The 24,028-nt window shown below is 43.3% G+C and overlaps 1 protein-coding gene across 4 annotated transcripts in view; it reads right to left on the bottom strand.

Moving 5' to 3' along the window:
* Positions 1-24,028, bottom strand: part of UTRN (utrophin) — a 1,396,454-nt gene that overhangs the window by 1,035,760 nt on the left and 336,666 nt on the right. For all 4 annotated transcript variants that reach the window (XM_085612275.1, XM_085612279.1, XM_085612276.1 and 1 more), the window contains 5 exons: positions 22,250-22,413; positions 20,885-21,082; positions 11,154-11,335; positions 10,801-10,951; positions 4,837-4,956 (listed from right to left, as the gene is read on the bottom strand). In XM_085612275.1, coding sequence (XP_085468401.1) covers positions 4,837-4,956; positions 10,801-10,951; positions 11,154-11,335; positions 20,885-21,082; positions 22,250-22,413 — 815 coding nt within the window. The remainder of the gene's footprint in view (positions 1-4,836; positions 4,957-10,800; positions 10,952-11,153; positions 11,336-20,884; positions 21,083-22,249; positions 22,414-24,028) is intronic.

Below are 24,028 nucleotides of genomic sequence, written 5' to 3'. Positions count from 1 at the left end.
ATATTTTTTCAGGTTTGTTTTCTTTTGTTTCTGACCTTCTATAGGTCACAGAAAAACCCATGTATTGGCATACAAAGGCGGCATTTATGATGTTGGGGGAGGGACAGGATGCTGTACTCAACCAGCCTTTTGAGCCAGAAGGTGTACCTAGTGTGCCCCTAAAGGTTATATCTCTTCTTCTGAAACCTGTAAAACGGATTCCCAGGATGCTCCAGGGCAACAAATGGCCAGAGCATTTGTTCCAGCTCCACGTCGTGAGGAAGGTAAAAAGCAAACATTTGCTTTAAATTCTGATACTGCATTGATCATTGCCTCTGACAACTGTTCTGTTCTTTTAAGCACCTGCAACTAGCACTTTTATTTAATCAGGATGATGTGCAACATACTTTTCTATGTCAAATTTGACAAATAAACCACACCATTTATAATGGCTGAAAATACTGAATTTAATTTTCAGTTTGAGAAACAATACGATACATATATATTTGTTTTTCCTGGAGTATTGTGATTTTTTTTTCTTTTACTTTATGTTCAACAATGCACCTGCATGCAGAACCAATTACTCAGCACTCACTTTATAAAGGAGTGATCTATTGGTTTTGCCAAAATATTTGTACAGTGTTTCTTTGAATTCCTTACATAAACATTTTAATCATACTCTTGTTGCATTGGAGGTTCACTAGAAAAAGAATGTGTTAAAAATGTGGTTCAAATATCACACTGGCACAACAGATAACAGATTTGAGCTAGGTAATCTATTTTTCAATAAAACATTTTATTGAAGAATAAACTGAAAAAACAAAGAAAACTGATGACACTAAACTATCACTAACCTGGGGTCATACTGCTCGCAATAGCTAATACAAGTGTCATGGCACAGAACTCTATAAGGGGGCCGCTGTTCTGTTTATGGGAATGGCTGGGGTAGGTGGTCCTCCACCAAGAGCTAAGATGACACCTGTCTCTTCCCAGCATGTCGATGTGCCCTCCCTGGGCACGTGGTAGAGCTAGGAAAGATCTGCAAGGTGAATGCTAATGCTGAGTGGATAGCTATTAGGGTACTGTAAAAGCGACGTGACATCTTTAAAATGAAATGCTTTTCAACAAGAAAGTTACTCTGAAATGGTATTTCCCTGAAATGTACCAAGATGAAATTACACATTTGTAAAGTCCCACCTCCTTGCGGGAGACATGTCTGTGTGTATTTAGTAGAGACTTTTCAGGAAAGTGAATTATATCATGAATTCAGAACCACTTTCTGAAATGGTCCTCGGGTCATATCAAACAAAGGCAAGTGCCTCAACAAAACAAGCATTGAAAATGCAATAGGTCTCGCCTTTGATTAAGTTAAAGCCATTTGCTTTGCTAATGGTATTCTATAGCAAAGCAAATGGCTTTAACTTAATCAAAGGCGAGACCTATTGCATTTTTAATGCTTGTTGGTAGGGAGATTAAGTGATTTGCCCAGAATCACGGGATGTTGAACCAACGCCGATGCTCGATCCTTGTTCCCCAACTCTGGCCGTTAGGCCACATCCTCAAATTCTGGGAGTTCAGACTAGATTAATTTCAGCAGAAACTAATTGGCATCTTAAAACAATGTAAGAGTGGGAAACATGAAGTTATCCGGTGACCTTAAATACAAAGTGCCCCGTTTTGGCCGCCCAGCCTTAGATTGTCTCAAGCGCATATTTAGCTTTACCACTGCCTTCGATTGACTCTGACCGGCAGGTATTACTAATCAATCAATCAATCAATAAGGACTGTGGTTATCTAACTAATACAAGAAAAAAACAAGCAAACGCTCGCCTCTGTTGTTGGCCGGAGGGAACACCTCGTCCTCCGAGGGAACACTTCTTAGAACGTTGGGGGTGGCCATGCTGCACTATGAGAACCATGTACTACTCGAAACAGCCAGCCAGCTGGAAAGGCCACGTCACCCGCAGGGGGGTGTTTACAGAAAACAGCCCCTTGATGTTTCCCCCACTGTCCGGAAAGAAAAGTCTTTTTTCAGTGGCCATTTGGCCCCTCAGGCTAGCTGCAGTCAGCGCGAGATCTCTTACCCCATCCCCTCGGAGCGATATCTAGTCCTGGATAAAGTTGGGTATTCACGAGGGCTCACTCGCCTGGTCATCCTTGGTTTCTGGCTAGTTTTCATTCCATCTCATATCTATTTTTCTAAACATCCTACACTTTAAGTGGCCTTTGCTCACTCACTCTAGAAGTTCTAGAGAAAAACACTTTCCCAACGACAGATTATTTGTTAAAGAGTCATAGAGCCGCACATCCCAGCCATGATACCCTGCGTTGCCCGTAATTTTGGTACATAATGCCCCCACCTGAAGTTGCACTCCGTGTCTTGACGTTTGTGCAGGCACATGCCCCAGACTCGACCCTGCACAGTGCGCTGACCATCACTTAGTTTACAGGCTGTTCTTGTCTGTGTTAAATTGTTAACACGGTCACTGTCTATCCATCTACGTAAAACACTCCAAAGTAAAAAAAAAACACAAAGGTGTTTGGGGATGGCCCTTTGGCTTTGTTTTCAAAAGTATGTATTTGTTTAGGCCTAGATTGCTCCCCAGAGCAGATGTGTAATGCAATCTAAACTCTGTTCCTAGATGCGTGTCCTCCGTCGAAATCCACGCTTAAGATTCTCTGTGGCTAAAAATACACAGTTATTTTTTGTTTGAATATCTTTATTAGTGTATTTTCATTCTCTGCCGATACATTTATTATCAAACATCAATAGGCATCACTTACATTATTAAAACTTTTGTTCTATGTCACTGTGCAGTAAAAGCGGCGTATGTCCTTCTCATGATCTTGATGTCATCGGTTTCTACAGTGTGTGGATGCCTATCCAGTTGCTTATTGTCTTGAGCACTAACGGCCCACTAAAAATACATAGTTATGACTGTTTACTCATTTAATTGATTGCTTTTAGTATAAAAGTATAGTATTGCTTTCTATAACTTACTACAAAGTCCATTTTGAAGTCATAGACCTTTCGGACTCTGTTGTAAGAACTGTGAATACCACTGGACTCAATGGCGTCAGTGTTTTCATGTCTTTGGTTCCCATTCAGCAGCCCAGTGCATTTTTTTGTTGTTGCATATTTATATAGCGTGAACTCGACCCGGAGGTATTGGTGCGCTTTACATGAGCACCAGTTGCATTACACAAGGACACACTCCTTTTTGGTAGGGAGATTAAGTGATTTGCCCAGAATCACGGGACATCGAAAGTGCCCCGTTTTGGCCGCACAGCCTTAGATTGTCTCAAGCGCATATTTAGCTTTACCGTTGCCTTCGATTGACTCTGACCGGCAGGCATTACTAATCAATCAAACGCTCGATAAGGACTGTGGTAATCTAACTAATACAAGAAACAAACCAGCAAACGCTCGCCTCTGTTGTTGGTCGGAGGGGACACCTCGTCCTCTGAGGGAACACTTCTTATAACGTCGGGGTGGCCATGCTGCACAATGAGAACCATGCACTACTTGAAAGATCCAGCCAGCTGGAAAGGCCACGTCACCCGCAGGGGAGTGTTTACAGAAGACAGCCCCTTGATGTTTCCCCCACTGTCCGGGAAGAAAAGTCTTTTTTCAGGTAGGGTAAAAATTTCCTAAAATGTTATAACACCTTTATCCTTTCCCTTAATCCACTGGGAAAGTTACTTTTTTTTTATTAAAAAAAGGGGGAGAGACGTCCCCACCTCTACAAACCAGGCTAAACGGCCCCTTGATAATTATTCCCGGGTCAGGCTTTAGCGGGGCATTACGGCCCGCCGGAGCGTGTGATATTCGCTTTGAGTATTCGGGCTGTATGTTTTTTGCTGCTTGTTTTGTTTGGGGGGCTACTTTGAGTTTCCAATGAAGGGTGGGAGGGGGCCGTGTGTGTGTTGTTTTCACCCTCTTTCCTCCCTTTGTTTGGGCCTGCGTCTTCCCAGCCGCCTCGGAGCAGCTGTTTCAGCACATGGCGTAGGACCCCCATGAGCTGGTGCCCGCTCCGGAGCCTTTGAAGGGCCTGCCAGGCTTGTGCTGGGGTGCTGTGGTCGAAGGACGGGGAGACGTGGGGGGTTTGATTGTGAAGCTCAAGCGGCAACACGCCGCGCCAGAGAAATTAAAGTTTCTCTTGCAGGACACCGCGATCATTTATTTTCTAACTTTAACACTGAGCAGGGGGGGGAAGGGGGGGGGGGGGACTTCATCATATGGGAAGGCACCTTTACATCTCATTCCTTATTTCAGTTTGGAAACGAAAGGTTACAGAGATATGACTTTTGCAGAATCAGTGAGTGAGAACCAAATGCGCGAAAAAGTGAAGCCGTGGGCTTTCGCGCCTCACTGCACAGCAATTTCCGAATGACTGGGGTGAAAGTCGACGAGGACGCCCAGGATGGAGTTTGCTGCATGTGCCTGTCCTCGACAGAGACTTTTCTCTTTTGGAGCCGTCCCACTTGGACGGACTGCCCTGCTGGCGTAAAAGGTTTATTATCTTCTTTATGGGGCCATCTGTTTCACCCCATAAAGAAGATAAGAAACCTTTTACGCCAACAGGAAGTCAGACGAGCCAGTCCAAGTGGGACGGCTCTAAAAGAGAAAAGTGTACATCACTGGAAGCTCTTTTCCAATGGCTGGCCACAGTTTAGCATAAACGGTGACGCCAGCCAATGGAAAAGAGGGGCGGGGCTTAAACCCCGCTAGTGATAGCTACCCAAAAACTTAAAATATCGCCAGTGAGACTGCGCATGTGCACAGCATACGCTAGCCGAGACCTAAAAAATCAGAAAGAGGTCCTTGATTTCAGACCACTTTCCGAACACACTAACCTGTAGCTGGTGTTCAAGCGCAGCCGTTGCACTCTCTCCACTGGTTTCATCAACAATCACCACCATGTGAGTCAGGGAGTTCACTTTAACTTGCTCCATTTCGAGATCACTCTGCAGTCTCTGTTTCAGAACAAAGACACAATTATTAGCATGAAAGGAACACCAATTCAGAACAGTGCTTAGAAGAAAGGAACAGATGTCATAAAATTAAATCAAATCAATACGTCATTAGCTTGGAGGTCACAATGTACTTAAAAACAAATCTGGGCTAAAATGTGTTGCATCATTTCAGTTCACAATCAGTATCATATATTTGCTTCACTTGAGAAATAACTTTACGAAAGATATATTGCACATTATAACTATCAAAAGTCTTTCAATATAATCAGAATCACTACGAATAACACAACTAATAAAATACCAACGAGGAATATCATGAGTCTTTGGTAAACTCAGCCACATTTGTTTTTATTTCCCAGTCTTCCTAATCCTTCCTTTTGCTGCCAAAGGAGTGGACATTTTGTGACTACTGACAATAGGGACATTTCTACTCGCTACTAGTTTCAAAAATGCCTGTGGACCAAATTTAAATTATCAAGGTTCCAATACTCTCCAGATGAAATTAAAAACTCCAAACATAACAAGGACGAAGAAACCTGAGTGGACAAGCTTATGGTATATATGGAGGGATTGTGTTTGTAAAGGAATCTTTTGAGCTCGGAACTTGCCCAACTGATAGGGAGAGATAACTTTCTGTGGGACAAAGTAAATCTGGAGGAGGAGCTGGTATACACAAAGGAGTACCTAAAAGCCAGAAAGGAGAATAACACAACAGAACCTGAAGACTAGAGCCTGTTGGAAGAGATTAGAATTGGGGCACTGGACATGAACTAGGTAATACCTTCAAAGACAAAGACAAACATACAACGCATTTTACAACAAACAATAGGAAGGCAATCAGAAAGTACAAAGCAGAAGTCCAATAGAAAAAGTATCATAAATTATAGTTTGTATGGTCCTTGGAAAGTGAATTCTCTGTGAGGGGAAAATATCTTATAAAATAAGTCAAGATAGGATTAATCCCACAGTGTCTCAGAAGAGAGCCAGAAGCTCTTATGGAAGAAAAAAAAAAGCATTCAGTGGGTCTCAGTGTAAGAGGCACAAAAATCCCAGCCCTGCCTAGTACCACGCATCAGGGGTTAGGCTAACCCATTTTAGTGCTGGTACTTGTCACACATTTTATACTAGCTCCCAGTACCGTGACTAGACATGCAGGCAGCAGGCTTGGTGAAGGTTTACTAAGTTGTTATCCCAGGCCATTATGAGATGGGCCCAAGTTGAGGAGTGGTGACTCATTGCTAGATGACTGTCTGGGTCAGTCTGTTTGTTTAGTTGTCTAATTGTTTATTTTCATAAATGCCTACAGGCGATGATCCATCGTCACACATTAAATCATGAACAGGCTATCCAGCGTGAAATGGATTTCAAACTTGGGGATCACTGGAATCATAATCATTAGCTCCTCTTTGAGCGACCCAGCCCCCACAAAATTGTTTAACAGGAAGGATGTTGTTGAGGAGTTCCCAGCATCCACAGGCCTCCACCAGTCATGTGACATGTGTCTGCACCAGTAGGGACCTGGTGCGCACTTAAATGCAGCGATGTGCTAGCCTCAAGAAGGGAAGACTCACTGGGATGCCAGATTCTGTTACTAGCACTTGGCAGCAAAAGCACATACAGGGCCGGACTGAGAACGCAAACCAGCCCTGGCAATTAAGTCAGACCGGCCTAGTGGGGGGTGGGAATGGGGTGCTGGTGGGAAACACTGCTGCTGCTTTTGTTACATGGGACTGCAAAACCGGACGGACCCAGTAACAAAACCGTCCCCCAACACACCAAAACTGGCCCCCACCCTTCCGGCCCACCGGGAAAAAGACCGGGGCCCAATATGGCCAGTCCGGCCCTGAGCACATACTAAGGCAGAAGGTAGCCTCTCTCTCCCTCCTCTCTTCTCTCCCTGGCGTCCAGTCCTGAGACCAGTGTGACTCCCGACAGGCCTCCATAGCCTGCAATAATTTCAGTACTGTACGGTGCCCCCCGCCTGCCCGGGTTCAGCCTGGCTTGCTTTCAACTGGACCTGCCTGTGCCAATCCGTTCTGTCCCAGCAGCACAGTGGATTCAGTCAGAGCAGCACAATAGTATGTAAAAATGTACTCATGAAACTGGGGAAGAAAATATAAATATATGCTCTGCCCACTCATATAAAGTACAATACACTTTTATAATTTTATATGATTGCCTGTCATACAGTCAAGCCAGTCACTAAACGTTAAATAATGTTGGTGCCAAAAACTTAAACTAGTAAGCCTCCTAAAAACGAATATTAGAGCATGATGTACATGTAAAGAAGCAGATCTGCAAATGTGGCACAAGGTTGTTTTTTTAAAGGTATTCACTATAACTGTATATTATACAAAACAGGGTGAGTTTCTGTAGGTCAATGAATTATAAATGCTTTTTTTGTACTTGAAATACCATGTCACTCGAACTGTCACACATAAGGCATTTAAATAGCACACATAAGCACAATGCATGCAGGAAAATGTCACACAAGGGAACTCAAAACTTGGTGGCTTCGTTTGAATGCCTCACAAATTCACTGGCGCCCTCGGTAGCAATAATAAAGTTTTGACCACAAACAAGGAGCGGCTGTAAAAGTATAAAACAAGAAATAAAGTAACTGTGCTCAGGGAAAAGCAGGACCGGATCCTAAGAACAGGGACAGAACTCTACCTTTACACACAGAACTAAGAACGAGTTAAGTCGAAATGGCAAAACAGGAAATTGGAAACCGGTAATAGGGAAACCCAAGGCACATAGACTCAAGGAGCAAGTCTAAACATTTAAACAACACAGCAGCAGCTCAAGCAGAGCCTCAGCAGTAACAGACTGGTGAAGGGCACAAGTGCAGGGATACAGAGCAGCGTGAGCGATCAACCAGATCCTGGGGATTATAACCACCAATGAAGGGAGGACTACACTTATACTAGGAATGGAAAAGACCAGTAAAGCTAGAATGCACAAGAAAAGAAACAAAAAATCCAGGAACTAAATACATATTAAAGTTGAGAGAGAGCAAAGTTTAGAATGCATATATGTGAGAATCAGTATAAATGCTGAACAGAGCTCCACCTCTAGGACATGATCTCAGTAAGGTCTGGAGACAGAAGAAACTACAAGGACCATGATGCATCAGAATCATAATGTGGGTGCCTGGACTGGTGTGTGTTGTGAAGCAACAACGAGCAAGGTGTTAGAGAGTGTTGTGTGCTGTACTGGTGAAAAGGCTGGTCCTCACCGGGCCCTCTTGAATACCACGTGAGGGCAGGATGGCGGAATCCGTGCGGTGTTCCTATCTACAAGTGGGAGCCATTTTATCTGCTGCCTTTTGAATTATATTGTTCTTTAAACAATCCCCAGAAGAACTGCTAATAAAGCCAACACTTGGAACTCTGTTAATCACTTTCCAACTTATTCATGAAATTATTTGTGTCATCATCATCATGTTTGTGTTATACTTCGACTGGTGAATGGTAAAAGGGCATAAAATAAGTCATCTAATGTAATAACTAATGCATTTTATTCACAAGATAGAAAATTTTCTTTTGACCTGGGCCTCCCAACGGACAGACAAAGAGAAAAAGAAGGACGCAGCAATATTTATTTAATATAAAGTTTTATATAGTGCGAACATAACCTGGTTGGGCTGCACAGAGTGATACAATACAAATGTAGAACTATCAATAAAATACAACCCAATGATAGGATGGAACAATGCATAAGACTGAGTTGCATGGATAACTTCGAAAGATAAAACATCGGAAGAACAAGATAAAAATAAGCTCAAACTGTTAACTGCTACACTGTGTGGATGAGAGGAGAGGGTTAGATGGCTTGCATAAGATAATAAGCCAGTTACAAAGATACAACTTTTTAAGAAGTCATAATCAAAACTTCTAAAATTCTGAAGATTATTCACTCACGCAGTTGCTATTAGGACCTTAGATTTTGACTTATTTTTTTTAATATAGCAAGTGTTAGTATGGTCTCAGGAGAGATGGCATTTCAGGCCTTTAGAGCACACCCTGAAAAAGCTTGGTTTAAAGTTTTAGCCTGTCTAAAGAGAGGGGAGTCCAGATGGCCTCTTGAAAAAGGTCAGGTTGCACAGTGTCTCCACATTGATCGGTTTACGTACAGTACAAGTCAGTTTGAACAATGCTTGGCTACTATAGGAAACCTCTGAGCAAAAATGCATACTGGTGCCGCAGATTAGGTCTCAGTGAATAAGAACGAAAGTTTTTTTTTTAATTCGTAGTTGGCAACAGATTAGCAGAGAGAATTTTAAGAAATGATGGATAACTGATTGATAACAGATAACGTTTGAGCTTGTGCCACTAAAATAATTTTTTTCTCCCAATAAGGTATGACTGCAACGGCTGAGCAGTAATTAGGTATGGCGGTATTCAAAGAACAGGCTGCTAACCAATTAACTGGCAATCACATATTGCTATACAAAAGGCCAGGTGCTATGGCTTAAAAATTAGTTGATACAGTTACATCAACATGTATTGAGAACCACAACCAGAAAGCTGGCTATATTAACTTTACGAGAGCAAAACAGAAGGACAATTGTCAGAGGCTTACAAGAACCAGTCTTGCTTACTGCAATCAGGTGATGAGCAAACGTAAGATGCATGCAGACTATGGGGATAAAATATGTACTAAATTGGCCCTTTCTTGTGATGTGACCTCCAGGTAGAAAGCTATCTCATGCAGACTTTAAAAGTGTGTTTTTCCTCTGATTCGCAGGCTCCACTTTCTTCCCCTGTGTCATAAACTCATGATTGTTGTCATCCTGGTCTAAACTACTGTTATTTCAACGAGGCAAAAAGAAATACCTGGTACAGCAAGGAAAAACAAATGCCCATAAATACTATAGAGACTGTCCAACTATACTACCGCTTCTCCTATTACAAGGTAGGTCCTGTGTCACTGGCAAAATACCAACAATTTATTGCGGTGTCAGTCAGTTGACACAAGGCAGACATCTTTGTCTCGCAGTTGCTCATCAATTTCAGGTCCTCAAACCCATGTTTAGAACCCTATGGTACAAGTCTGATCCACAGGGGGACACACGTTCTAAATCAACCTGCTGCACCCCGATCCAGCATCCTGCCAATATATGATGTAGGATGAATTTTAGACCAGACAAGGTGGTGTTTGTTGGGGGGGATCACAAGAATTGAGGCAGGTGAATCATAAAAAGGTCATACTCAATTATGCTGTTGGGAAAACCCAGAATAACACACCCTCACACAGAAACTATGGGGGAAGTATTTCTTCTCTAAATCCCTTTCCCACTACCATTCTCATTGACCCTCCCATCCTCGGACATGCCAATGTCTTGATTCACTACATAATGATAGTCTATTTGCAGAGCATGTAGGGAGTTTTGCTTGGTTGGGAATCAAGTGGGTTTGTTTTGAGCACCAAGAACACTGTGAGGCCACCAGTGAACATACAGAATGTATGAGAACAGAAACATGTGGAGTATGACACATAAGCATTGAAGTTCAGGTTATAGCAACCTGAATAAGGAGTTATGTGGTACAAAAAATACACTGTGTCTATACTTCAAGTGTAAAATGTAGTGTGCCTTTTCATGTGCCCAAATAACCATAAACAATTCTGATTGAGGCTATATTTGTATACCCATGATCTAGACTGTAAACTATATGGCAAGGACATCTTCACATTTCCCAAAAATGGCAAAAGGGCTGTGCTTTCAAATGGATCATTTTGATATGAGGATTGCAATGTGGCAAGTCCTCTTTAAAAAAATTAAAATGCAGAGAAGTGGTTTTTCAGCGTGGAGTCTACATCTTCACAATACAGAAAGCTTACTTTGTGCTCTTCAATCTGCTTCTTAAAGGACTCTAAATCTTCTGCAATGGACTGCGTTTCCATCTTCTGAATACGTTCTTCTGTGAGGGTCAGCCAATCAGACAGCTGCTCCAGCTGCTTCTTCTGCAGCTCCATCAACACCTCATGCAGTCTAGCAGAAAAGAAAAACAGAGAGTGCTCCTCAGACTGCACCTGCAGGGCCATGGTCGCAAAGGCTATAGCATTTACAATAGTAGCGCATCCTTTCTTCATACGACTATTTCTCATTCGTGCCTTGCATATTTTTACTTGGGTCATTCAACACGAAAGGGCTCTGTACCTCAAAAAAAAGTTAGCATTAGAGAGCTACTCACCGAGATTGCCTATCCATGCTGTCCACTCGGAGATTCTCCCATCGTGAATTCAGCAAAGTCATCTGCTCCTGGATTTCGATCTCCTCTTCATCAGAGAGATTGCCCTGAGCTATGAGTTGGTTTCCAGCCTGCAGCACACTTCCCACGCTACTCTGATGTGCTGTCAACTCCATCATAAATCCCTGGAATTGAAGAAACATTTTCTTGAAGAAAGTTCATATGTGGCCTCATGGCTTAAGGAGCAATACCAATTTACTGGGGTTGAGGCAGTACCCAAGAAGACAGCATTCAAGGGACATACTTGGTTGAAGCTCTTGCATTTAATGATGAACCTAACAAACATTTTGATATGTCTAAAGTGCACATGTTACCCAGAGGGTGTCCTGATGCAGAAGTCCTGCTATTGAAATCCAATCATGTTTTTACTGGCTGCAGGCTTCGCAAACAGCAATGTCTTAATTGCTTTCCTAAGGTTTAGATGCTTTGACTTTAGTTGCAAAAAACTGTGGAAGTTCACTTCAGCTCTTAGCAGCTATTAACAAGCACTGGCAAAGCCAATACGTTTCACCTATGTGAGCTCTATTGGCATTATCAATGATTTTTTTTAATGTTACACAGCAGTGCAAGCTGCTGTACCACATAGTTTAAAGTAAAAAAGAAAAAGCAATATGACGTGGCCAGACCGCGTCATGGTGCTTTTTCTTTTTACTTTAAGCTATGCACGTACACACAATTAGTTTTTTTTATTTTCCCTAACTTAATATGCAGTTTGAATCCTAGAACAAGTGCCCATTACAGTTTACCAGCATGTCAAAGTCTAGCTAGCTGGAACACTGAGCATGGAGAGGCTGTGGTGCCACGGCCAGAGCTGCTGGCTTTGGATCTGGGGAACCAGGTTCAAGCTTCAGCGCCCGGCTCAACACCCGGTGATTCTGGGTAAATCCCTTTGGGCCTGATTTAGATCTTGGCGGATGGGTTATCCATCACAATGGTGATGGATATCTCGTCCCCTGAAATGTAAATACCATTATATCCTATAGGATTTATATTTCGGCAGATAGGATATCCGTCACCGTTGTGACAGAGTAACCCGTCCGCCAAGACCTAAATCAGGCCCTCTATCTCCCCTTGTCTGTAAAAATTAACGTGTCCTTGTGTAATATAACTGACACTCATGTAAAGTGCTCCAAATCCTTCCAGTCGACCTTGTGCTATGTAAAACAAGTTATGATGGACGGAGGCAAATAGCGACAGGGTGAGGAAGGGACATGTGGTGACAGGTGTGAGGTGGTGGGAGGGACAAGCCAGCAACGAACGGGGAAGGGGCATGCAGGGAAGGGGCATGCAGCGATGCAAGTGAGGTGGTGGGAGGGATGGGCAACCAACTAACTGAATGCAGACAATGGAAAGTAAAAAAATAATAATAATAAAGTATGTAACAAGTGCGCAGCCAGTGGAAAGACACTGGCAGCTCGAATCAGTACTGGGTCCAAGCTCCACAGCAAAGGACAAAGATATGAATCCCAAGCATGAAGCTGGAAGCAGGAGGAGGCGCTGACCAACCAGCAGGAAGAAAGGAAATGAGTAACATAGAAGCCAACCACTGGTAAGGAAAAGTAAGTAATGGACGCCTCTAAGCCCCTTTTAAGTTTCTTCTTTTTCATTACAAGAGATTTCATAAGAACGGCACAAGAGCTGTGTGGGTGAAACCTAAAAGGCTGCGTCCGACACCAGGTGCATACCAACATCAGGTGATGTCAAGGTTCAACTTGGAAATATGCCTGAATGATATGCTGAATGTATTTTGGCCTGACCTTAAGATAAGCCTGACGGATAACACAGAGGCCTTTAAATCATATTTTTTTGCTAATGGACAACCAATGGATTTTGGTTAAGATAGGTGAGAGACGAGTGTACCTAGACAGGTTCAACATTACTTGTGCCGTAAAGTTCTGGATCAACTGCAGCCTGCAGATTTCATCAACCTCTTTTTGTGACATCGCTGGATCAATTGAATTGTTTGCAATACATCACCTTTATAATTGCAAATACCACTGTGGCATCTGTGCATGCTTCACATGATAGTCTATTCACTATGTGAATTCTCGAGGGTTCAGAGAAACCTGATATTCTCATGTATTCTTCTTCAACTCTTGCACATTTTTACTCTACTATTACTGTGCCTCAGGGCTTGTGAGTATTTTTACAGGACTATGTACTTTTCATGTTTTAGGCCAACATCGTGCGTGTGTAGGCAATAGTAATATTTCTATTTTAATTGCTGGCAGTGTTTGGAATCGGTCAAGTAGTCTCCATGCTGCAAAAAGCTGCCATGAAGGACCAACAGACCAGTGGGCGATTTAGAAGTCCAACTATAGCAAGAGCAGACACCACTCTTCATGGAAACATAGCAATATGCTAGCAGATTTTAAGTAAGAGTTCAATATTGACAAGGTACAGTCAAGCTATTATCATTACAGAAAACATAGAAGTGCTGGCATCTGGGAGTTTTGAAGCTATATTTCAGGAAGGATCTTGCTTTTAAACAACAAAATCAGAACAGAACTACTGTAAAGGTTCTTGAAAGCCTCAGCGAAAAGTGAAGACATCACCAGAAGGGAAAACCTTAAATATGTAGATCAGATTAGAAAAGATGCAATGTACATTTCTTCAGAATGTAACTGAATAACTTCAAGGAAACATTGTAACATAGCAGCACCTAGTCATGAAAAAACTCAAACGGGCATTTTATAGACCTCAAAGACAAAATGAAATACTAAATCGAATAATTGGCTGAAATCGACAAAACGTTTAGAACAAAAGTGGTAACACAACATTGGTACTTCAAAAACATTTTCTGGAAAGCTAGCAACATTGGGGATTCCCTAGAGCCAATGAGCCTATATTCCAAGCAAGCGAAATACGTGTATTTTGACTTCAAAGAATTTCTGTTACGGAAATTAAACAAATCAATAATATTCAAATTGGTTCTTAAACTTTTGTCACTATATTCATATATTTAAGTGTATAATTGATTTATGTAGGTCTTCACTACTCTAGGTGACATGATGCTTACATATAACAAAACATTTAATTTTACAATTACATATAAAGATGAATCACCAGAAGGGTGGGGGCAGACCAACTCGTAAACGGGATCTAGAGTATTTTAATAATTAGTTAGTGTATAGAAGGATCCAGGTGATCAGATCTCGGAGAAAGAAATTAATTTAGGTATTGTCTGAAAAGCTGGGGGTTTATTTGTGTTCTGCTCACTTTTTCACTATTATGAATAAGAAAGGTTGTTTGATATCCAGATCAGTGGACCACGGACGGCATGACACATAGGGCGCATTTTCCTATATTGCGCCAGGTGCATCTTTAAAAAGGTGCGCCGGAGCAATGAAGGAAAATGCGCCACATTATGGGGAATGCACTGTCCCCAGGGCAGCCGCAAACTCGTCTCGCCCTGGGGGCAGAGCATTCACGTGAAATTGGGAGCAGCTGCTGTACAGACGCTCAGTGTTTCACTGTGCAGGAGGCAACCCGTCTGCACGTTTAAAGGGGAATAGAGATCCCCTTGCAGGCGAGTGCAGTCAGTGACTGCACACGCCTGCATGGGGATGTCAGGGGGTCCGTGGGGCCCCCTTTTCCATCTTTGGAGGGCTGTTCACAGGGGGCTCACTGACAATGCATCACCTTTTAGGTGGCGCACAGTCAGTCCGCCTCCTGAGGGCTTCTTTGCCTCTCTGCCCGCATCAGTAATATGGCGTGGGACCAGGGATGCCCCCATGCAAATGAGGGAATGCCACCTTGAAGATAGCATTGGCGCTATATGTGTGCCTGCGCTATTGGTATTGCAGAACGTGCCACACAAGAGTCTGTTGCCCCTTCTGTTATACCAAAGTGCCTCGGGGGTGCGCAAATGCCTGTTGCGCCCCCGTGGCAATTTATGTAATACGGCCCCAGATTTACTAACATACTGGACACAAAATGCAACAGCAAATTGAACATGGACTTTTTTCAACCCGACCTATTAACTAATACTTTCGGTTTGCAAATTAAGAAAATGCAGGGGATTGCAGACTGACTTGGCTAATTAATAGTCATTAGGCAGGTCGCAATTTGCAAACCCATGACAATGCCTACAATGACAACCATCCTTGTCACTGCATTTCAAAATAGAAAAAGTCTTTATTGAAGCAGACAGATTAATTTAAAGGAAATGAGGCTGCGTTTGATAAATAAGTTTCCCCTTTTTTAAAATTTCAGTGAGTGCTGGCAGTAGTCCGGAGGACACTGTGTACTCCCCCCGAAGCTGCCACTCTGATTCCCAGAGGGGAAGTTACCGCCCCAACTTGGAAGTCACTACCTTCTAAGGGACCGTACTTCCTCTCACAAACCAAACCCTTGCAATGCACACTTTAAATATCACTACCAATATCACTGCCATCATAACCCCTACACGACTCATCAGAATGATTCCAGGGGCCCAAGCTGCCTGTCCCAGATGTCACCTAGAGGACACAGTCTTTCATCACATGGTATGAGATTGCCCGACAGTGGGAATCAGTGACGACTCTTGTTAATGCTGCCACAGGTTGCACTTTTGACAGAACTCTGGCTGTCTGCTTATTGGGACTCTTTCCCAAACCATGTGAAAGAATCATCACATCCAAGTTTACAGACCTTCCCTTAATTTTGGCCCATCGCCATATTTCCATTTTTGGCAACCCCTCATAGGTCCCTCCCTCCTAGGTTGGAGACAAAAAATGCTCAAGTGGGCGGAATGTGACGCTACTATTATGAAACCTGAAGTACAGAGGTGATGTCGCAGCCATGACCACACACAGGCGTGGGACCAGATACTATGGGACTGCCCACTGTTGACCCCTGATGGCCGTTTACTTCATGCCTCAGACAAGGACACGTCTGATGAGGACCACCTACTCTGAGCCCCCTCAGCTCATATACACCACACAGTTACTTGCGAGAACCACAGTGGGTTTCAGTGCTCCGTCCATCATCTCCTTGTGTTTGCTTTATTTTCCCTAAGTTGGCCGGGTATGCCCAGACGTGGGTCCTTTGCTCACTTTGCCACTGGATTCAAGATAGCCTGGCTGAAGAGGGGTGTTACCCTAAAACCGATCCCAGGATGCTTGTTTCGGGTCCAGGGAAGACCTAGCTTGGCAGTTTGGGCTGGACTGCTCCCATGAGGAACAGGGTCAAGACTGATTTGCATATAGCGGAGTTTGAACTGGGGTGGCAAAGTGAGTTAAAGAACGATGATGGATTCAACCCAGCTCTATGACTGGGGAGTGTCTCAAAAGTTTCAGTGCTCCCTTCATCATCTGCTTGTGTTTGCTGTGTACTCCCCTATGTGCACTCCCACCAAACTATATTTCACCCGCATTCCACTGCTCTTTTACTAGAAAAAGAAACTACACTCCCGTCGCTCAGCAACCCTTTGTTCACATCTGTAAGTTCAGTGTTTAACTACTGTGTAGTATCCTGCATATTTATTATAAGATGTTTTACCTTCCCTGCTCAGCCAGTGTCTGTGCTCTGACCCATTGGAATGTTGGAGTCTGATGATGCCTCGGAATGTTGGGACTGTTAGAGGCAGAGTGACAGTTGGTCATGGGCTGAAAACCTGACAGGCAGCTCCTGGTGGGGCTTTGATCTACTACATAACTACTTGATGTCCTGTACCTTACTACATCAGTGGCGGTGCGTCCATTGGGGGCGTTGGGGCGTAGCCCCCCCACCCGTAGGTCCCTCGGCGTTTCTAAACTTAAGTAAACTGAATCAGATTACTTAAGTTTAAAGACGCCGAGGGAGAACCAACTGACAATCTTGTCAGTCAGCATGACGTCAGACCGCCCACCCCCTTCAGAGTCTGAAGTGGGTGGGCGGTCCGGCGTCATGTTGACTGACATGATTGTCAGACCAGGGGCAACAGGCAGCAGCACAAGTGCGCATGAGTGGGGAAGGTGATCGAATTTTCACCCGTGCCCAGTCATGCGTACTTGTGTTTGCGCTGGCTTGCGCATGCGCATTAGGAGCCCCTCGGTCTCCTAAAGGGCAGGCGGCGGGCGGAGCGTAAGCTGTGCCGTCAGCCAATCCTGGCGCTGCTGGCAGCGCCAGGATTGGCTGAGAGGGGTTGGCAGGCCCCTCCAGTGCCGTTCGTGAAGGCGCCAAGGGGAGCAGAGGTCTGAGAGGTGGCGTGGACCGGCTGTAAGGTAAGTTTTTTGTTTTAATATTTCATTCCCCCGTGCGCGACACCCCCCCCCCCCTCCCCCCGCGAGCCACGACTGTGGATTACTGGTAGTTGGCACATTCTGTAAACCGAAAGTGGGTGGTTGTGCCCGTGACTGATACTTGCAGTTTTTCAACCGTGCAGGTGACTGACATCATTTATTTGTACCTGGCTTGTAAAGTTGAGTGGGAGCAGTTGCACGTCTGTGCTTTCAAGGAGGGTGGTGGCAGGTGTACTTCCTAGGCCTGTGTGCTGATATGCGTTGCGCAGTTAGTTGGTGCGGCCGGCCCTTGCTGCAGACTGGCAGCAGTTGCACTGTCTGGGCCTGTGATTCACACGGGAGTCGGGCTGTGAGAGGTGTCCCATGTACTGCGTGAGGCCTAGGGGCGGCTCTAGTCATTCAGGGCAGCACAGGGCCCCGAAGACCAGCTCTGCTGAGAGAGTTGAGCACTGAAGACTGGCAAACCCACCCACCACTGGAGGAGTTCTGCTGCGTCGCACCTCAGGGCTGAGAGCAGAGAGATGGTAAGCTTTCAAACGGCACGAATGACATATACATAAGGTATGGGTCACTCTGACGGTGCCCAGTCGTGTGCGTGTTTTAACCGAGAATGAGTGAGAATGTGGCGCTACATGTGAACTATATAAAATAAGCATGGGATGGAAAGGAACTGCCGGTGTCCCTCCCCACCCTTTGTAATCTCAACTGCCCTTGGCTGCCTCAGCCAACATAACAGCCACACTTTGATCCACATCCGTTTAAACAAGGTGTCACTCCTGACTTTCTTTCCAAAGGGGCTACTTCCAATCCAGGAGGTTCATTGCTGTGTTTTATAATGCGTGCAGGTCTTAGGCCCTGGAGTGCTGGGCAAAAGAAATAAAAATAGAACTTGCCGCGTTTATCTGCTGCCACAGCAGTGCCAGTCAGATATCCATGGAAGCGGAGACAGCGGAATGAGTTGTACGGGTCGCATTTACAATATAATCTAGAGCGTGTTTTTTGCCAGTCTTGGAAATCTGTCTATTTTTGACTGAACTGCTGGAGCCCTGGTTAACTGGGCTCCAACATTTAGATGTAGGGGAAAGACGGGCAGGAAAGCGCCTAATAAATTCTGAAGGCAAAGAGCGCCGTGGGCTTTACATGCTGAATTTATTCTAGTACATGAACTTCTACATTTACAGAAAGAACAGATGATGCCTGAGAGTCTAAAAGGTTACAAGATGGGTATTAGGATAAGAGTAGAACCGTCACGAAGTACGGGAGTACTTTAATGTAGCGCTCTATCTGAAGTGATTGCAAATGGAAGGCATGCCTGTGCAAACTGCCGTTTTAAGCTTGGCGTGGAATGTATCTGTGGTGTCAAGTTTCACAATTTCCAAAGCTGTTTAAAGCATTTTGTTGGGTTTCACATCAGCATTTGTAAGAGGAGCAAATGCCTAGACTCTCTCACGCTGTCCAGATTGTGTACCCTGGCCTCTTCACTCTCCAAAACTCCCTCCCTCCGTGCTTCTAGGCAGGTTCTGCTATTCTGAGGGCAGGAGGGGGGCTTTGTTTATCTTTACATGTCATATGCTACGAGACAAATCATTTCTGACAATGTGATTGTTTGTGTGCTGGCAAACAGTAGCGTAGTCCATTAAATTCAGTTTCAGGCATCTGCCTGCACAAGTTTATTCCATCAGGAGCTGAGCTCTGCAGTCTGCACTCAACTCTAGAAGGGAGGAAGTATCATCAGCTGCTCACCTTTGCACAGAAAGAAAGATGTGAGCCTTAAGGTAGTAAAGGTAAACTGGCCTCCCTCCCCTCAACTGGGTAGTAATGGACAGACATAACTGGGATATAATGCCCCCCACCCATTACAATCTTGGGCCCTGATCCTATTGTATGTGCTACACTATTGATTGCCAATGCACTGCTCCCACCCTAACCCCATGGGTGGATTACACGGTTTGGTGCTGTGGTGAATTCCATGTGACATTCATTATTATTTTATGGTTTATTATTAATTCATGTCATTCTATTCTCTTTTCAAGTATTTCTATTTTATGAGTTCTCATAATATAGCAATATTTATACATTCCTGGACACCATGTTTGTTCATTAAGTTTGCTCGCTTCGCTTGCTACATAAGTCATGCCCAACTTTTACGCCCTACCACTTTCAATTGTCACCAGCCGCCACTGTACTACATATTATCTTCATGAAATAAATCTTAATGTATTACAAACTAACAGCGTGGACCTCCTCACTACATACTGTTTCTTGTTTTTACCCCTCTTTCCCTGCACTGTTCGCTTTGCTTGTGGGACTTATTCATCCATGCTGAATAGGTAGCTCTATGACTATATGTTCAACTGTTTTGATAACTCTACCATGTTGATATGTGGTACCCAATCACCCTCACAAGCACTCAAATTGATGCCACGGCTTTACGTTTCTTACTGAGACTGTACCCTGTATGCAAAAAATGGCAATAAAGTTGTTTAAAAAAAAAATCCTGTCACAATCCATTGATGCATCCTTTACAGGCTTGCAATTTGGCAAACACATACCTTACATTCCCCTTTTAAATTCTGATTCAGTCAGGAAATCTAGACACACTACGATTTGTAAAATCGTTTCCAAATAGCAAAATTGAACATATAGAAAATAATTTACTCATTGCAAATCCTGTAATTTAGCGATGCACAGTCTACGACCACTAAATCACTTAGTACAGTGCTTTGGAAGAATAATTTCTTTGATTAATGTTTAGATGTTACATATTTAAAAGGTTTCAATGTTCGCAAAAGTATAGACAAAGATCCTCCTTCTAGAACTCTCCTCCCATACTTCTGAAAAGAACTAAACTTGATAAAGTTCAGGAAACCACAGAAGGCCCTCATATTCTGTCCCGCCTACGGTTTGTTATTGCCACTGAAGCAGTGAGACTGTTGAATACAAAGAAGCACGTCAGGATGTTGTTTAAATACTTAGGCAAGGACCCATAACATAAATTCCTACCAGTACACTCCCCAAAATGTCCATGTTTATCAAACTCCCCGCCCCTATACTCAGTGAAGCTGCCATGAGCAGTTTACAAACATCTCACAAATAAACAAATGCATTAAAGAAAAACTATTTGACATGACATACTGGATAAAAGAAGAATATGAAGAAGAAACGAAAGTTTATCAAAAAAATGAAAGAAATAAAATACATAAAAAATAAAGCAGGTGCACAGCAGTGAGTGCTTTAAATAAACCATACTGACAAAAATGTATATAAACATTTTTAGAATAAAATAAAGTGATATTGCAGAACTGGCTCTGGAAAATCATTAATAAAGAACGGCTAGCCAATGAGTTTTCTTTCAGCAAGAATCTAGAAAAATCTTGCATTTTTTCTCATTGCATATGCACCTACAGAAGATGGACTGAAACACAGTTTGCGTCATTGGCCTTACGGCATGTGCTTCATAATTCTACTCACTTCATGTGTAGCAAACTGCTCTTTGACCTCTTCAACATCGTTGGACACCATGTCTTGTTCGTGCAGTGTGTCCTCGGCCATCAGTAACCACGTGAGGACCTCTTCCAAGGCAACCTGGTAGCTGTCCAAGTCCATTTCCACATCGGTCACTGTGCTGGGGGTCTCTGCCCTTGCATCATCATCTTCAGCTGGAAGACCCTGAACGAAAAAAGGAACCATAAATCTTGCGGCAAGATAAAAACAGAAGATCAGAACTTTATTTGTTATAAATAGGCAACCTCTGCATGCTGAAAAGTGAAATCGATGTCCTTGGCGGGACAAAAGAGGCAACAGGACACCAAAATTTTACTTGCAATAGAGCGAGGACGGTGTCAGAATGCAAATAAAATTAGAGGAAAATCTGCTTGATGACACTCAAAATCAAACATTTAATAAGACAGAAATGAGTGCAGTGCTTAACTTCTGCTGGTGGTTGCAGCGAATGGGCTCTGGATCTTATTTTTGGGGACCAGGGCTTACCTTTCATTACCAGACTTTGAACCAGAGAAGGAGACAGAAAGGAAGACAATTGAGCAAGAAGAAAAGAAACATAGGGAAACAGTGGCAAAAGGAGAAATCACTAACGGAAAAGAAACTGCAAGGATGAGAGCAAGAGGCCCGAAGTGTAGCTTGGTGTGAGAAAGAAATTGATCAAGAATGGACAATTCTAGTATTCAGTGCTCCCTGTATTCAGCAGCTCCAGCGGCTGACTTCCAATAAAATATAAATTGGGTCCCACCACTAATTTTATTATGCATTTATTTTACAAACTAAGCCCTGAGGGAATGCAAAGACGAAGTATAGGAAAATGGTAATGTGAAACTGCAACAGGGAGATTGATATTTTGTTCTAATGATAATTAACAATTACATCTTCAGGATGCCTGCAAAATGTTTTACGCACACAGAAACAGTTTTTGAAAGAGCTATTGTCAAAAATCACAGGCTCAAGCCTCAATTATGGTTAGAAGGCAAAAAGACACTAATGGTAACACACCGGGGCATGGGAAAGGGCATGTGCCCTTGGGCCATGCACAAAGCACCCAATATGTGCAACTTTGCCTCATTTCATTTGAAACTGTAGGTCAAGGTTTCCATTCTTTTTCATAGTGCTTGAGGTTGAATAGGACATTTGAATGCGTGTAAGATAATTGCACATGCTACCACACACTTTGAAGAAGATAAGGTAACCTCTACATTATAACCGAACACTCAAATCACAATTATTACCCTCCCCCACACACACACTCTGGATGGCTGTTAGTGCAGTAAAGTGCATTGATTGGCAGCAGAAAATAACAGCTCCAGACACATCAAGTAAGCATACCTTTGCCTTGTTAAATACTTCCTCCTCGCACTCAACCTTAAACCGTCTCGGCAGAGTCTCCACCTCCCGGATATCCTCCATTGTCACTTCCTGCGGAAGAACCTCAAACATGGAGGTCAAGTACATAATGATGGACTTCTTGTCAGGCAGGGGAACAGCAACATCTAGCCAAGGAACGGTAAAGGAAAATAAGGTTAGGTACAGTTGGTCTGGGTCACATACTACCACACATTGCAAAATCACAATTACAGAAAAAAAGAACGTTTCTGAACCTTTGCCCTGTTTGTCTGAGAGGTTTGCATTCTCCCTACAATAAACATCCCTCAATTGTACTCTGGTTGCGAGAACATTAGAATCTTAGTTCTTCCAAAAATCGCTGGTCGAATCACCAAGGAATGGTGATGCAAGTTCACAATGAAACAGTAGGACAAGTTTTAGATTTCATTGTCACTTATTACTAAATGGGCATATGTAGTCCAATTATCAGCCAGCAATAATGTACAGCAGTTTTTTAGGGTCACGGGTAGTCTGTGGCTACTAGACAGTATCCATAGCGAATACCGTCATTTCACACTGTCGCCTCAGGTACATGTGGACTTTGAACGGGCACCCACTGAACACTTTGTGCACATGATTCTGTAAATGCAGATAGGTCGAGCCTTCAAGGCCTCAAAATAAACCTAAAGGTTCTATCGCCCACCTTCTGTTAACAATATACAAGTCGACACAACTTCATAGTCATTGGCGCGGGAAGGATTGTGAGTTCCAGTCTAACTGTGGTATTGTTAATATTCACTAGTCAATGGAACAAACGTGCACGAGAGAATGCTATGAAACAATCAGGTAAGCTATGATGACATAACATGTACCTTGTGACAATTTCTCAGCTGTGACACTAGCACTGGAGGACAACTTAGTGGGTATGAGCCCAGATAGAGAGAAATGTACCAAAAAGTTAAATGAAGCACACAAAATGTTTTCAAAACACAAAAGCGAAGTGTCATTCCTTCCAACAGTAAAGTCCAAAGACAAAGTTACAGTTTTCAATACGGAAACTGTGCTTTCCTAGAATAAGTGACCGGGTATGAGCGGCGGAGGGTTATAAAACCAGATATTCCCCCAACTCGTCTCTTAAGTAGCAGTATGGGATCTTTGCTGGGAATGGGCCAGCACCCACACTATATCCAGCAGAGATGGAACATTTTTGAGGCATCTATCTTGTGAATAGCTAGTCCTGGTCAAGGAATCCAGGTGACGGGTGCGAGGGCAGCATAGAAGGGCACTCTCTGGTTTTCAGAAGCAACAGCAAAACTGGAATTGAGGAATAGGGTCTACTTGCACTTTTATGTCGGAACACCTGAAAGACAGTTCATATGTTTCCAAATTCAGAGCAAGATGCCTCAGCCAATAGGATGCTGATTCAAGGTCTGTAGTAAAATAATACATAATCCTGTACAGGGGCAGTACAGATCAGGTCAGGGCAATACTAGCAGACAACACTCAAACCTCAGGTCCGCAACACTCTTTCTAAACAGATGTCTTTGGTTTGGTTCTAGTCATCATTGCTAACAGAATCTTGAGACTCCTGGGTGCAGGGCATCTTTCTGTCCTTTCATGAAGCAGATAAATTGCTGAATCCCTGCTTGACACATAAAACAGATTTTGATCCCTTTTGCAAGATAACGACAAACGTGCACAATTTGTGCTCATTATACGTTGAAGAATATTGAGAAAAAGATCATTAAGAAACTTAGTTACTACATCGTAAAAGCTTGCAGA

This window comes from Triturus cristatus, chromosome 6 (genome assembly GCF_964204655.1).
Source record: "Triturus cristatus chromosome 6, aTriCri1.1, whole genome shotgun sequence".
Taxonomy (NCBI): Eukaryota; Metazoa; Chordata; class Amphibia; order Caudata; family Salamandridae; genus Triturus; species Triturus cristatus.
The sequence above is the reverse complement of the archived record's forward strand: the minus strand, read 5'-3'. Positions and strand labels throughout refer to the sequence as shown.